This window comes from Lepisosteus platostomus, chromosome 5 (genome assembly GCF_059453375.1).
Source record: "Lepisosteus platostomus isolate fLepPlt1 chromosome 5, fLepPlt1.hap1, whole genome shotgun sequence".
Classification (NCBI taxonomy): domain Eukaryota; kingdom Metazoa; phylum Chordata; class Actinopteri; order Semionotiformes; family Lepisosteidae; genus Lepisosteus; species Lepisosteus platostomus.
In genome coordinates, this window is record NC_142615.1 from 2122802 (window position 1) to 2138061 (window position 15260).

Genomic DNA, 15260 nt, shown 5'->3' on the forward strand with positions numbered 1-15260 from the left:
TGTGTGTGTGTGTGTGTGTAGGGGCCTGGTATTGCAACAGCACGTGTTTGCGTTCCTACATCTCTGCTTGTGTCCACATCTCTCTCTCTCGTCAGTGGGAGCCAGTCGGGGGGTGGGTGGGGGGTCCACAGCGCCCCCTGGTGGTGTCTCGAGCAAGACGCCGCGCTGTCTACCTCCCCTCTCTGATGTCAGAGTAAATAACGGCGTCGCTGTCCTCTGGCAGGACGCGTCCTGTCCCGGGTCCTCTTCTCTTGGCCTGGAAGGCCACGCTGGCGTAGTGGACGTCCTCGCCGCTCCGGACGGGAGAGCTCTGGACGAGCGCGGGGGGAGGGAGAGGGAGAGAGGGGCTCAGCAGGAGCTCAGCCCCGTCCGCTTCGGGGAGCCGGGGCGAGGGATCAGCGCCGCCGCGGCGGGAACGATCCCGGACCGTGACCGGGGGGCTCTCCTGGCCAGACTCCCGGCGGGGTGAGGTCAGCGGGGAGGGGTGGGGAAGAGAGGGTAGACAGGTAGACAGGCAGGTAGACAGGCAGACAGGCAGGCAGGTAGACAGGTAGGCAGGCAGGCAGGCAGACAGGTAGGCAGGTAGGCAGGCAGGCAGGCAGACAGGTAGGCAGGCAGGCAGGCAGACAGGCGGGCAGAAGGGCAGGCAGGCAGGTAGACAGGCAGGCAGACAGGTAGACAGGCAGGCGGGCAGGCAGACAGGTAGACGGGCAGGCAGGCAGGCAGGTAGACAGGCAGACAGGCAGACAGGTAGACAGGCAGACAGGCAGACAGGCAGACAGGCAGGTAGACGGGCAGGTAGACGGGCAGGTAGACGGGCAGGCAGGCAGGCAGGCAGACAGACAGACAGGCAGACAGGCAGGCAGACAGGCAGGCAGGCAGACAGACAGACAGACAGGCAGACAGGCAGGCAGGCAGACAGGCAGGGAGGCAGGTAGACAGGCAGGCAGGCAGACAGGCAGACAGACAGGCAGACAGGCAGGGAGGCAGGGAGGCAGGGAGGCAGACAGGCAGACAGGCAGACAGGCAGACAGGCAGGCAGGCAGGAGGGGGGTGCGGACGGTTACCGTGGGCTCGGTGGGGCTGGCGTAGACGATGAGGTCTTCATCTGTCGTCACGCAGACTCCCGGACCTGCCGGGCGGAGAGCGAGGGGCATGAGAGCACAGCCCAGCCCACAGCTCGGAGTCAGTCGGGACACCAGGACCACCGGTCACGGAGCTGGCGGGATCCCGCGTCGCTCCCGGAGGCCAGTCCTGTCCTCCGCGGCCCACGCCGTGACCTCCATCACTCCCCGGGAGCCTGCCCGCCCCACCCGGGACGACCCGGGTCCGGTTCTCCTCGGCTCTCAGGGCGACCCGACTGCAGGCACCTCAGAACTCTGGGTTCTGCCGTACCCCGATACTCTGTAGACGCGGTGGCGCCTAGCTGTGCATCTCAGTGCACCTGCCCTGACCTCTGACCTTTGACCTGGAAGGCCACGCCAGAGAGGCACGGAGCTGCCCTGCTCTTCCTCAGGACCCCACTCCCTCTGCACGCACGCCGAACCCGGGCCTGACCTCTGACCTTCGACCTGGAAGTCCACGCCCCAGAGGGGCACGGAGCTGCCCTGCTCTTCCTCAGGACCCCACTCCCTCTGCACGCACGCCGAACCCGGGCCTGACCTCTGACCTTCGACCTGGAAGGCCACGCCCCAGAGGGGCACGGAGCTGCCCTGCTCTTCCTCAGGACCCGACTCCCTCTGCACGCACGCCGAACCCCGGCCTGACCTCTGACCTTCGACCTGGAAGTCCACGCCCCAGAGAGGCACGGAGCTGCCCTGCTCTTCCTCAGGACCCCACTCCCTCTGCACGCACGCCGAACCCGGGCCCGACCTCTGACCTTCGACCTTGGAAGGCCGCGCCAGGGAGGCGCTCACCTGCCCTGCTGTGCCTCCTCTTGATCAGGAGGAAGGCGACGGTGGCGAGGACCAGCAGCGCACAGAAGACTCCAGCCACGGACACCGCGGTCGTCACGGGGAACTCGTCCGGGACCTCTGTCACAGTGAAAGTGTGGAAATACCTCAGGCACTGACCCAGCAGCTCGTAGGGTGGGCAGTATGAAGACCCTTGCGGCTTCACAGTGCCGAGGCTCGGGGTTCAGTTCTGGACCAGCGGCACTGTCTGTGGGGAGTTTGCATGTCCACACATGGGTTCACTCTGGGGACTCCCATAGTCCGAAGACCTGCGGGCGGGTTCGTGGGCTTCTGGGAAAACTGGCCCTGGTGCGAGTGTGTCCTGTGATGGACTGGCGTCCTGTCCAGGGTGTGTGAGTGTGTGTGTGTGTGTCCTGTGATGGACTGGCGTCCTGTCCAGGGTGTGTGTGAGTGTGTGTGTGTCCTGTGATGGACTGGTGTCCTGTCCAGGGTGTGTGTGAGTGTGTGTGTGTGTCCTGTGATGGACTGGCGTCCTGTCCAGGGTGTGTGAGTGTGTGTGTGTGTGTGTGTGTGTCCTGTGATGGACTGGCGTCCTGTCCAGGGTGTGTGAGTGTGTGTGTGTGTGTCCTGTGATGGACTGGTGTCCTGTCCAGGGTGTGTGTGTGTGTGTCCTGTGATGGACTGGTGTCCTGTCCAGGGTGTGTGTGTGTGTGTGTGTGTCCTGTGATGGACTGGTGTCCTGTCCAGGGTGTGTGTGTGTGTGTGTGTGTGTGTGTGTCCTGTGATGGACTGTTGTCCTGTCCAGGGTGTGTGTGTGTCCTGTGATGGACTGGTGTCCTGTCCAGGGTGTGTGTGAGTGTGTGTGTCCTGTGATGGACTGCTGTCCTGTCCAGGGTGTGTGAGTGTGTGTGTGTGTCCTGTGATGGACTGGTGTCCTGTCCAGGGTATGTGTGAGTGTGTGTGTGTGTCCTGTGATGGACTGGTGTCCTGTCCAGGGTATGTGTGAGTGTGTATGTGTGTCCTGTCCAGGGTGTGTGAGTGTGTGTATTGTGCCTGTTGCTTGCTGGAAAACACACAAAACAAAGAGAGTTTTTTATACTCTCAGTGCGGACAGAGTCTGCAGCCACCTGACAGAAGAGCAGCAGCAGCAGCACAAGTAACTGCTGGAGACCGACGCAGGGTCACCTGGTTCCAGCGAGACTCCGATGGTCCATTCCTGGGAGACCCTGTGTCCTCTGTCTCCCATCACGCTGCACTGCATCCTCTCAGAGCTCTGCGGCTCAAGAACAACGGTGGAGCTGACAGTATTCCCAGTGCGCTCACTGGCGCCGCCCTGCAGGCTGTCCCCGGTACTGTTCCTCCAGAGCAGCCGGGTGGTTTCATCACAGGAAGAGGAACAGGTGAGGAGGCAGGTCAGGGTGACGTTGGAGCCCCTCTGCACCACTCCAGAGGGGTCTGAGCTCACTGGAATGAACAGCACGGCACTAAACACACACTGCACTCTGACCCCAGGCCCTCTCCCTAACTGTGTGTCTGTGTGTCTCATGGAGAGACAGCTGTCTGTGATCTCTCTCTCACTGTGTCTCCTGTCCTGCTGTGTGTGTTTATGACTGAGGGGCTCCCTGTGATCTCCTCTCTCTCACTGTCTCTCCTGTCCTGCTGTGTGTGTTTATGACTGAGGGGCTCCCTGTGATCTCTCTCTCACTGTGTCTCCTGTCCTGCTGTGTGTGTTTATGACTGAGGGGCTCCCTGTGATCTCCTCTCTCTCACTGTGTCTCCTGTCCTGCTGTGTGTGTTTATGACTGAGGGGCTCCCTGTGCTCTCCTCTCTCTCACTGTGTCTCCTTTCCTGCTGTGTGTGTTTTTGACTGAGGGACTCCCTGTGATCTCCTCTCTCTCACTGTGTCTCCTGTCCTGCCTTGTGATAGTGGAGACTCCGATAACTGGGGGGTGGACCAGGTGTCCACGTCTGTAAGGAAAACGGGCCAGCTCCTGTTTGGAAGAACACTTGGGATTTATTCAGACACTGCACTTTGGTCATTGAAGAGCCCTGTGATGACTAAGGGACACACTTCACTCTCAGAGCCGTGTCCTCAGGTACCGTCCTAAAACAGTTGCTAAAACAACTGGACAGCCCAGACGCCGCCCAGACATCACCAGGGAGTCAGGATTCCAAGCTGCAGTGTGTCACTGAGCTTGATCTGTTAGTTCCATTTCTGGAGGAAAATGGCGTGTCCTACAGTTCACTCACAGGTGCAGTAAAACAAAAGATATGCGCCCCCCCCTATACTGTACTATACCTGTCAGACCAGGCTGGTAACTCCTCAGCGTACAACAGAAATAGGACGTTGTATACATTGCTCGCAAATACAACGATATAACACTACAAGACGAAATAATAAACGCAAACCTATTTGCAGGAAAGGCCTTCACAGTTGTAAGAGGACCAGGGTCATTTAGAACCGGTATTTCCGGAACGAAACGCTTAGTAGACTCGATATAGACCTGAGCAAGATGGCCGCCATCTATATCTCAGGAGGACCAGCTGACCCGCTGCTGGAAAAGGCCTATGCAAGGAGACACGGGCGAGCTACATCAGGACACAGGATATAAATGACCCTTCCCCTGGTCCTCCCACAACAGACATAAACAAAGAGGACGATATGACTGCAGCCGGTAGCTCATGTCTGTCAGGACACAATCCGCACTCGGATGAACACAGATGACCAGCAGCAGGATCCAAAGGACAAATTACAGTGAGGGCAGAGGCTCCTGACCTGACAAGGTGTTGAGGTGGATCTCCTGAAGGTTGTCCTTGTTCTGGAGACACAGGTAGACTCCGCTGTCCCCCGTCTGGACGCTGCGTATCAGCAGGGAGGAGTTGACCGTCATGTCCACTCTGTCCCCGTCCACCTCCATCCCCGTGATCCGACTTCCGTTCCCCAGTAATGTGAACAGGGCATGGTAGGTGATGGTGCCAGATCTTCTGAAGCTCCACTGCAGTGTGTCCCCTCGTCCCAGACGGACAGTGTCCACACAGGGCAGCTGCAGGAATCCTCCCACACTGCTGTACAGGTCCTGGGTGTAATCTGTGGAGGAAGAGCAAGGGACACACTGAGACACTCCCACACTTTCAAGACCAACCCACTCCGTTCTCTCCCCTCGCCCCAGAGGGACAGTGTCCACTCCTGCTGTCCTAGTGTCCAGCAGTACTCTCCCACTGCTGTACAGGTCCTGGAAGGGATCTGCGGCCTGGAGCTTGGGTAGGTGACCGAATGGACCCCAGGCAGCAGAGAAACAGAGGAAACCACGATGTCTTAAAGAAGAAAAGGACATAAACGTGAAAAAAGGAGGACAGGGGTCATGTGAGAACGCGGTATCGGAGAACAAGGTCGCAACAGGTCAGGGAAATTAAAGAGGCAGAACTGGGACATGACCTGCAAGATGAAGAAGATGAGGAGGAGGAGGAGGAGAATTTGACAGCTCAGCGCCCACCTGTGAGTACAGAGGTGAAGGTATCATAGGTCTTGAGCTCGGTTCCTTTCGCCAGCACACAGACCCAGTTCTTGTTGTGATCTGATCTCTGGAGAGTCACTGAGAGCTGACTGTATGTCCTGAAATCTCTGATCTGGGATCTGCCCGTGTCCACCTTCCCCACGAGATCCTGATCTCTCCGCCAGGACACAGTCAGTCCCTCGGGAACCCTGGAGCAGCTTCCCAGTCCAGCTCCACAGTCCAGCCCACACCTGAGGGTCAGCACACTACCGGTCCGCAGGTTCCCAGAGGGAGAGGCTGTAACTGAGGAAAGAGCACATGGAGCTTCTCATCAATACCCTTCCGATCATCATCAATACCCTTCAATCAACACCCAGACCTTCCAATGATCCTCAATACCCTTCTGATCATCATCATCATCAATACCTTCCAATCGTTAATCACCATCAAGAACTTTCAATCATCATCACACCTTCCGATCATCATCAATACCCTTAGAATAACACCTAGACCTTCCAATCATCATCAATATCTTTCCATCGTTAATGATCAAGAACTTTCAATCATCAATACCTTCCAATCATCATCAATACCGTTCAACCATTAATCATCATCAAGACCCTTGACTCATCAATAATCATCACTGCCTTCCAGTCATCAATACCCTTCAATCAACATCCAGACTTCCGAATCATCATCAATACCCTTCAATCATCATAAATACCTTTCAATCGTTAATCATCATCAAGAAATTTCCATCATCATCAATACCGTCCAATCATCTATACCCTCCCGATCATCATCAGTACCTTCCAATATTCATCAATACCCTTCAATCAACATCCAGTTTCCAATCATCATCAATATATTTCAATCATCATCTATGCCCTTCAACTGTCAACAAGAGGTTTTGATTATCAGAAGGGAAAAAGAGAGACAGAGATGAGTGAAGGAGAGGCAGGGAGAGAGAGAGAGAGAGAGATGTAAACTGATCTCCACATGGACACAGACACCGAGAACGGCGTTCTTACAGGAGAGCAGGTAGAGAGTGGCCGTTGTCCCAGATCGATAATACTCTCTACCGACGTACTGCACACAGGTGTACAGTCCAGAGTCCTGAGGCCTGAGAGATCGGATGTGTAGAGACCAGTCTGGCCCCACACGCAGCCTCCCTGCTCTCTCTGGGTCTCTGACTGTGATCGTCTTATCTTTGCTCAGGAAGATGGGTGCCCCTGGATTTTGACTGAAGACCCACACAATAGACAATCTGTTCATCTCTTTCAGATTCTCACAGGGCAGACCCACTGACCCCCCCACAGTGGAGTACACAGTCACTCCTGGGGAGACAAAAAAACAGAAAGAATATTTCACACTGTACACTCTGCACATCTGTCACTGTGAACAGGGGAGTATGAAGGAGGTGATCAGTAGACTGTAGATCTCCAGGTGTCAGTGTGAGCAGGAGTGTGGAGGAGGTGATCAGTAGACTGTAGATCTCCAGGTGTCAGTGTGAACAGGAGTGTGGAGGAGGTGATCAGTAGACTGTAGATCTCCAGGTGTCAGTGTGAACAGGAGTGTGGAGGAGGTGATCAGTAGACTGTAGATCTCCAGGTGTCAGTGTGAGCAGGAGTGTGGAGGAGGTGATCAGTACTGTAGATCTCCAGGTGTCAGTGAGAACAGGAGTGTGGAGGAGGTGATTAGTACTGTAGATCTCCAGGTGTCAGTGTGAGCAGGAGTGTGGAGGAGGTGATCAGTACTGTAGATCTCCAGGTGTCAGTGTGAGCAGGAGTGTGGAGGTGGTGATCAGTAGACTGTAGATCTCCAGGTGTCAGTGTGAGCAGGAGTGTGGAGGAGGTGATCAGTACTGTAGATCTCCAGGTGTCAGTGTGAGCAGGAGTGTGGAGAAGGTGATCAGTAGACTGTAGATCTCCAGGTGTCAGTGTGAGCAGGAGTGTGGAGGAGGTGATCAGTACTGTAGATCTCCAGGTGTCAGTGTGAGCAGGAGTGTGGAGGAGGTGATCAGTAGACTGAAGATCTCCAGGTGTCAGTGTGAGCAGGAGTGTGGAGGAGGTGATCAGTACTGTAGATCCCCAGGTGTCAGTGTGAGCAGGAGTGTGGAGGAGGTGATCAGTAGACTGTAGATCTCCAGGTGTCAGTGTGAGCAGGAGTGTGGAGGAGGTGATCAGTAGACTGTAGATCCCCAGGTGTCAGTGTGAGCAGGAGTGTGGAGGAGGTGATCAGTAGACTGTAGATCTCCAGGTGTCAGTGTGAGCAGGAGTGTGGAGGAGGTGATCAGTACTGTAGATCTCCAGGTGTAAGTGTGAGCAGGAGTGTGGAGGAGGTGATCAGTAGACTGTAGATCTCCAGGTGTCAGTGTGAGCAGGAGTGTGGAGGAGGTGATCAGTAGACTGTAGATCCCCAGGTGTCAGTGTGAGCAGGAGTGTGGAGGAGGTGATCAGTACTGTAGATCCCCAGGTGTCAGTGTGAGCAGGAGTGTGGAGGAGGTGATCAGTAGACTGTAGATCCCCAGGTGTCAGTGTGAGCAGGAGTGTGGAGGAGGTGATCAGTAGACTGTAGATCTCCAGGTGTCAGTGTGAGCAGGAGTGTGGAGGAGGTGATCAGTACTGTAGATCTCCAGGTGTCAGTGTGAGCAGGAGTGTGGAGGAGGTGATCAGTAGACTGTAGATCTCCAGGTGTCAGTGTGAGCAGGAGTGTGGAGGAGGTGATCAGTACTGCAGATCTCCAGGTGTCAGTGTGAGCAGGAGTGTGGAGGAGGTGATCAGTAGACTGTAGATCTCCAGGTGTCAGTGTGAGCAGGAGTGTGGAGGAGGTGATCAGTACTGTAGATCTCCAGGTGTCAGTGTGAGCAGGAGTGTGGAGGAGGTGATCAGTAGACTGTAGATCTCCAGGTGTCAGTGTGAGCAGGAGTGTGGAGGAGGTGATCAGTACTGCAGATCTCCAGGTGTCAGTGTGAGCAGGAGTGTGGAGGAGGTGATCAGTAGACTGTAGATCCCCAGGTGTCAGTGTGAGCAGGAGTGTGGAGGAGGTGATCAGTAGACTGTAGATCTCCAGGTGTCAGTGTGAGCAGGAGTGTGGAGGAGGTGATCAGTAGACTGTAGATCTCCAGGTGTCAGTGTGAACAGGAGTGTGGAGGAGGTGATCAGTACTGTAGATCTCCAGGTGTCAGTGTGAGCAGGAGTGTGGAGGAGGTGATCAGTACTGTAGATCTCCAGGTGTCAGTGTGAGCAGGAGTGTGGAGGAGGTGATCAGTACTGTAGATCTCCAGGTGTCAGTGTGAGCAGGAGTGTGGAGGAGGTGATCAGTAGACTGTAGATCTCCAGGTGTCAGTGTGAGCAGGAGTGTGGAGGAGGTGATCAGTAGACTGTAGATCTCCAGGTGTCAGTGTGAACAGGAGTGTGGAGGAGGTGATCAGTACTGTAGATCTCCAGGTGTCAGTGTGAACAGGAGTGTGGAGGAGGTGATCAGTACTGTAGATCTCCAGGTGTCAGTGTGAGCAGGAGTGTGGAGGAGGTGATCAGTACTGTAGATCTCCAGGTGTCAGTGTGAACAGGAGTGTGGAGGAGGTGATCAGTAGACTGTAGATCTCCAGGTGTCAGTGAGAACAGGAGTGTGGAGGAGGTGATCAGTAGACTGTAGATCCCCAGGTGTCAGTGTGAGCAGGAGTGTGGAGGAGGTGATCAGTACTGTAGATCCCCAGGTGTCAGTGTGAGCAGGAGTGTGGAGGAGGTGATCAGTACTGTAGATCCCCAGGTGTCAGTGTGAACAGGAGTGTGGAGGAGGTGATCAGTACTGCAGATCTCCAGGTGTCAGTGTGAGCAGGAGTGTGGAGGAGGTGATCAGTACTGTAGATCTCCAGGTGTCAGTGTGAGCAGGAGTGTGGAGGAGGTGATCAGTACTGTAGATCTCCAGGTGTCAGTGTGAGCAGGAGTGTGGAGGAGGTGATCAGTACTGTAGATCTCCAGGTGTCAGTGTGAGCAGGAGTGTGGAGGAGGTGATCAGTACTGTAGATCTCCAGGTGTCAGTGTGAGCAGGAGTGTGGAGGAGGTGATCAGTACTGTAGATCTCCAGGTGTCAGTGTGAGCAGGAGTGTGGAGGAGGTGATCAGTAGACTGTAGATCCCCAGGTGTCAGTGTGAGCAGGAGTGTGGAGGAGGTGATCAGTACTGTAGATCTCCAGGTGTCAGTGTGAGCAGGAGTGTGGAGGAGCTGATCAGTAGACTGTAGATCCCCAGGTGTCAGTGTGAACAGGAGTGTGGAGGAGGTGATCAGTAGACTGTAGATCTCCAGGTGTCAGTGTGAACAGGAGTGTGGAGGAGGTGATCAGTACTGTAGATCTCCAGGTGTCAGTGTGAGCAGGAGTGTGGAGGAGGTGATCAGTAGACTGTAGATCTCCAGGTGTCAGTGTGAGCAGGAGTGTGGAGGAGGTGATCAGTACTGTAGATCCCCAGGTGTCAGTGAGAACAGGAGTGTGGAGGAGGTGATCAGTAGACTGTAGATCTCCAGGTGTCAGTGTGAACAGGAGTGTGGAGGAGGTGATCAGTACTGTAGATCTCCAGGTGTCAGTGTGAACAGGAGTGTGGAGGAGGTGATCAGTACTGTAGATCTCCAGGTGTCAGTGTGAACAGGAGTGTGGAGGAGGTGATCAGTACTGTAGATCTCCAGGTGTCAGTGTGAGCAGGAGTGTGGAGGAGGTGATCAGTAGACTGTAGATCTCCAGGTGTCAGTGTGAGCAGGAGTGTGGAGGAGGTGATCAGTACTGTAGATCTCCAGGTGTCAGTGTGAACAGGAGTGTGGAGGAGGTGATCAGTAGACTGTAGATCTCCAGGTGTCAGTGTGAACAGGAGTGTGGAGGAGGTGATCAGTAGACTGTAGATCCCCAGGTGTCAGTGTGAGCAGGAGTGTGGAGGAGGTGATCAGTACTGTAGATCTCCAGGTGTCAGTGTGAGCAGGAGTGTGGAGGAGGTGATCAGTAGACTGTAGATCTCCAGGTGTCAGTGTGAGCAGGAGTGTGGAGGAGGTGATCAGTAGACTGTGGATCTGTCCCCTCGCGGTGAGTCAGCGAGCCCAGCCCGCCCTGCTCGGCAGAAGAGGAAGTGATGAAACCGGCAGAGCGCAGGGGCGGGAGCCGACCTCTCGCCACGCGGATGTCGGGCAACATCCTAACCGTCGCCAGCTGCCCTCGCGGTCCCGGCCAGCGCGCACTACCCTCGGGGCGACGGGACGAAACGACCCGCTGCCGAGACGTCGGCCAGGGCCCAGAGCTGACCCTCCTGTCCCACCCTCTTGTTCCGAACTGCTGCCTCTTGCTCAGACAGGGCCCAGGTGTCCCAGATATTAGAGACAGCGGCACCTGCGCCTGTATCTGTGCCCGTCCGTCCGCTGAACACGGTTTCCAACAGGCACAAGGCAGGTTCACCCTGGACAGGACACCAGTCCATCACAGGACACACACACACTCACACACCCTGGACAGGACACCAGTCCATCACAGGACACACACACACACCCTGGACAGGACACCAGTCCATCACAGGACACACACACACACAATGGACAGGACACCAGTCCATCACAGGACACACACACACTCACACTCTGGACAGGACACCAGTCCATCACAGGACACACACACACACCCTGGACAGGACACCAGTCCATCACAGGACACACACACTCACACACCCTGGACAGGACACCAGTCCATCACAGGACACACACACACACACCCTGGACAGGACAGCAGTCCATCACAGGACACACACACTCACACACCCTGGACAGGACACCAGTCCGTCACAGGACACACACACACCCTGGACAGGACACCAGTCCGTCACAGGACACACACACACCCTGGACAGGACACCAGTCCGTCACAGGACACACACACACCCTGGACAGGACACCAGTCCGTCACAGGACACACACACACACCCTGGACAGGACACCAGTCCATCACAGGACACACTCACACACCCTGGACAGGACACCAGTCCATCACAGGACACACACACACACCCTGGACAGGACACCAGTCCATCACAGGACACACACACACACCCTGGACAGGACACCAGTCCATCACAGGACACACACACACACACACACACACCCTGGACAGGACACCAGTCCGTCACAGGACACACACACACACACACACACACACACACACACACACACACACACACACACACACACACACTCACACTCACACACCCTGGACAGGACACCAGTCCATCACAGGACACACACACACACTCACACACCCTGGACAGGACACCAGTCCATCACAGGACACACACACACACTCACACACCCTGGACAGGACACCAGTCCATCACAGGACACACACACACACTCACACACCCTGGACAGGACACCAGTCCATCACAGGACACTCACACACACACACACACACACACACACACACACACACACAACCGGACTCCTCCCCGACTCACCTCCCACGCGGAGCCCCGGCGCGCCGGCCAGGAGCAGGCAGAGCAGAGGGGCCAGGGGGCCCATCGCCAGCGGGCGGGAGCCTCGGGGACCCAGCGACCGGACGGCACAGAGGGAAGAGAGAAGTGACGCCATCCCTCTCCCCGCGCGGGGATGGAAGACGGGACCTCCTCTTCCTGCGTTGCGCAAGGCCGGGTCACACGCCCCGCCGTCCCTGACCACCCCCCTCCGCGGGGGAGTGGGTCCGAATCGCCCAGCCCCTGGGAGAGGGGGCACGCCCCCCCCCCCGGCCCGCCGACACGCGTGTCTGCCGCAGTGCACGATGGGCGACGCCCCAGTTCCTCCGTCCCCCCCACACCCCAGCCCCGGCACCAGAACGCGACGCCAAACCGGGCCGGTCCTCAAGGTCAGAATCACGGGATCACAGGATCGAAGAGCAAGACGGACCGGTCCCCGGAACCAGAATCAAAGTGCAAAACGGACCGGCCCCCGGAACCAGAATCAAAGTGTTAAACGGACCGGTCCCCGGAACCAGAATCAAAGAGCAAAACGGACCGGTCCCCGGAACCAGAATCAAAGTGCAAAACGGACCGATCCCCGGAACCAGCATCAAAGTGCAAAACGGACCGATCCCCGGAACCAGCATCAAAGTGCAAAACGGACCGGCCCCCGGAGCCAGAATCAAAGTGCAAAACGGACTGCTCCCCGGAACCAGAATCAAAGTGCAAAACGGACCGATCCCCGGAACCAGCATCAAAGTGCAAAACGGACCGGTCCCCAGAACCAGAATCAAAGAGCAAAACGGACCGGTCCCCGGAACCAGCATCAAAGTGCAAAACGGCCCGGCCTTCTTCGGGTGTGAAGGAAACACAACGTTTTCTTTTTTCCTTCACACCCGAAGGAGAGAGAAGAGGTGAAGACAACACACCGTTCCGGCCGCGGAGCGTCCTTCTTCACGCCTGAACACGTTGTGTTTTACCGCTGGCGGGCTTGGTCCGTCCTCCGTCCTGTTGAACCACCACGAGAAAATCTCCAGTTCGATTTTACCAGCGCCGGCCGTCGACCGGCGAAGAGCTCCTCGCCCCGCTGTCAGAACAGTAAACAAAAAAAAAAAACACGACGTGCTCTTTTTAAAATGAGGAACACGGACCGGCTCTGACCTGCGCGCACAAGGGCCGATTTGAGTAACTGGGGAGAGACGACGCGTCGTTTCCCGTTTCCCGTCCCTGGCTGAGCAGACGCGTCGGACAAACCAGCACCCCGTTTTGACCACCCTCACCCCCCAGGGGGTCAAGATCCCCCCCCCAAACCGGCTAAGACTGACCCTGGCGAACACCGGCCGGCTGCGCCCGTTCGAGTCGGTGGGGACGGAATCGATCTCCCACCCTCCTCCCCGGGCCGGGCCGTGGAGTGTGCGGCTCATTTGCAGCGGAATGAGACGCCCACGCCACGTGGGCTGAACCCCCCTCCTCCCCACGGAGCCCGTGTCGGTTCCACACGTGTTGATGTCCGGGGTGGCGGAGCGATAGATGACAGGCGTCGTTTTGCACCTCCGTCGCCGTCGCCAGAGGAGGGAGGCAGATCGGAGGTCTTCATCACTTCCTCCGGTCCCGGTCCAGCTCCAGGGTCCGCAGTGGGTGAATTCTGGAGCTGGACTGACGGTGCTACTTATTGACTTACTGTTCAGGATCTCGCTACGTCACCTCCCGCGCCCCGAAAACAAACAAACAAACAAACAAACAAAACAAACAAACAACTTTCTTCTCCCGGTCGAGAGTCTGATGCAAAACAAATTTCGTTTTTGCTGAAAAAAAAAACGTCGACTGACGGGTTCATGGCAAAGACCTGCCCCCACCCACACACACCCCAAAAAAAGACTGTGTGTGTGTGTGTGTGTGTGTGTGTGTGTGTGTGTGTGTCCTGTGAAGGTTAAATGTTGTTAACCTTTCGAGAACGCCCTGGTCTTTCAAGTCCTAAATCGGCTGCTCTTCAAGGGGACAGACGACTTCCTGTTTATTTACAGCTTCGGGGGGCTGGGGGCTGGGGGGGTGATTGTATCTGCTGCCCGAAGAGCAGGGCGTGGAGGAGGAGGAGGAGGAAGATACAGGTCCCGGAAGAGACCGGAACAATTCTAGACGAGCCTATGTTGCCGTACTGCAGAGATGACGCAGTACTGGATATGTCAATAGTGTAGATATAGATATATACAGTGCCTTGCGAAAGTATTCGGCCCCCTTGAACTTTTCAACCTTTTGCCACATTTCAGGCTTCAAACATAAAGATATTGCAGCTGTACTTGCAGCTGTAATCGCAGCAAAAGGTGGCTCTACAAAGTATTAACGCAAGGGGGCCGAATAATTTTGCACGCCCCACTTTTCATTTTTTTATTAGTTAAAAAAGTTTAAAAAATCCAATAGATTTCGTTCCACTTCACAATTGTGTCCCACTTGTTGGTGATTCTTCACATAAAATAAAAAATTTATATCTTTATGTTTGAAGCCTGAAATGTGGCAAAAGGTTGAAAAGTTCAAGGGGGCCGAATACTTTCGCAAGGCACTGTATAGAGAGAGAGAGAGATTAGTAGATTAAGGGGTGAACGGCCAGGCCTGCTCTGTCTGTCCCCCATCCACCCACCCACGCTCTGCCCCTCTGTTCCTCCAAGATCACAGGGGCCTCAAAGAGACGCCTCTCTTCTGAAGCCTGCGAGGCCGACCCCTGACCCCTGACCCCCCGACCCCCCGACCCCAGGGACCAGGACTCACCTTCTTCTTCTCCGCCGCCTCCCGGGAGCCGGGCCAGGAGAGGGACCAGGAGGGAGACCAGGAGGGCCGGAGAGGAGAGGAGAGACGCCATCGCCGGGTGTCTTCCGAGCAGGACAGGAAGATCTGAGCCGCTGAGCCGCGGGGCAGGCGGTCTCTGACGCGTTTCCCGTCGCGCCCCCATTCGCCGAGCCGAGAGGCGGGGGGGGCAGACCCCGGCTCGGTCCTCGTCCTCCCCGTCCTGCAGCGCGATTCAGGGCGGCTCCCTGCTGCAGCACGACCTGGCCGACACATCTCCACCAGCTCAGATGTGTGACAAACAGGAAATGGTCTGAACGCACAGCTGAAAGGGTGATCCTTCTGAACACCAGGGGGTTTGTTTCAACTCAAAACCAGAGGGCACAGGCAGAAGCACATTGATAACTCGAGAGCTGGCTTCTCTCACACAGACCCAGCTGGGTGAGCTCCTCCAGTCAGGACAGGAGGCTCTTCTGTACGCAGAGGGGGGTGGGGGTGGGGAACAAGCTGCCCAGCCCTGTGGTTGAAGCCGATACCCTGGCTTCTCTCCAGACACAGCTGGGTGAGCTCCTCCAGTCAGGACAGGAGGCTCTTCTG

General features: G+C 56.2%; 2 protein-coding genes across 3 annotated transcripts in view; both read right to left on the reverse strand.

Annotated features, from left to right (window-relative positions):
- The window catches only part of LOC148662407 (uncharacterized), a 30184-nt gene extending 15244 nt beyond the window's left edge, over positions 1-14940 (reverse strand). Inside the window, exons 1-2 of one of the 2 annotated variants that reach the window (XM_088631134.1) lie at positions 14649-14930; positions 12815-12972 (exon numbers count right to left, since the gene is read on the reverse strand). In XM_088631134.1, coding sequence (XP_088487260.1) covers positions 12815-12972; positions 14649-14829 — 339 coding nt within the window. In that variant the 5' untranslated portion in view covers positions 14830-14930. Of the gene's footprint in view, positions 1-12814; positions 12973-14648 lie in introns of both variants that reach the window. The other variant, XM_088631135.1, reaches the window with a different exon arrangement.
- LOC148662409 (uncharacterized) lies at positions 2-12021 on the reverse strand. The gene is made up of 8 exons (XM_088631109.1): positions 11889-12021; positions 6439-6744; positions 5408-5710; positions 4690-5001; positions 3099-3377; positions 1917-2033; positions 1068-1132; positions 2-310 (listed from the first exon to the last, which is right to left on the reverse strand). Exons 1-8 carry the CDS (start codon positions 12019-12021, stop codon positions 170-172), a joined length of 1656 nt encoding a protein of 551 aa, XP_088487235.1. The 3' UTR covers positions 2-169.
- Positions 14941-15260: the final 320 nt, after the last annotated feature.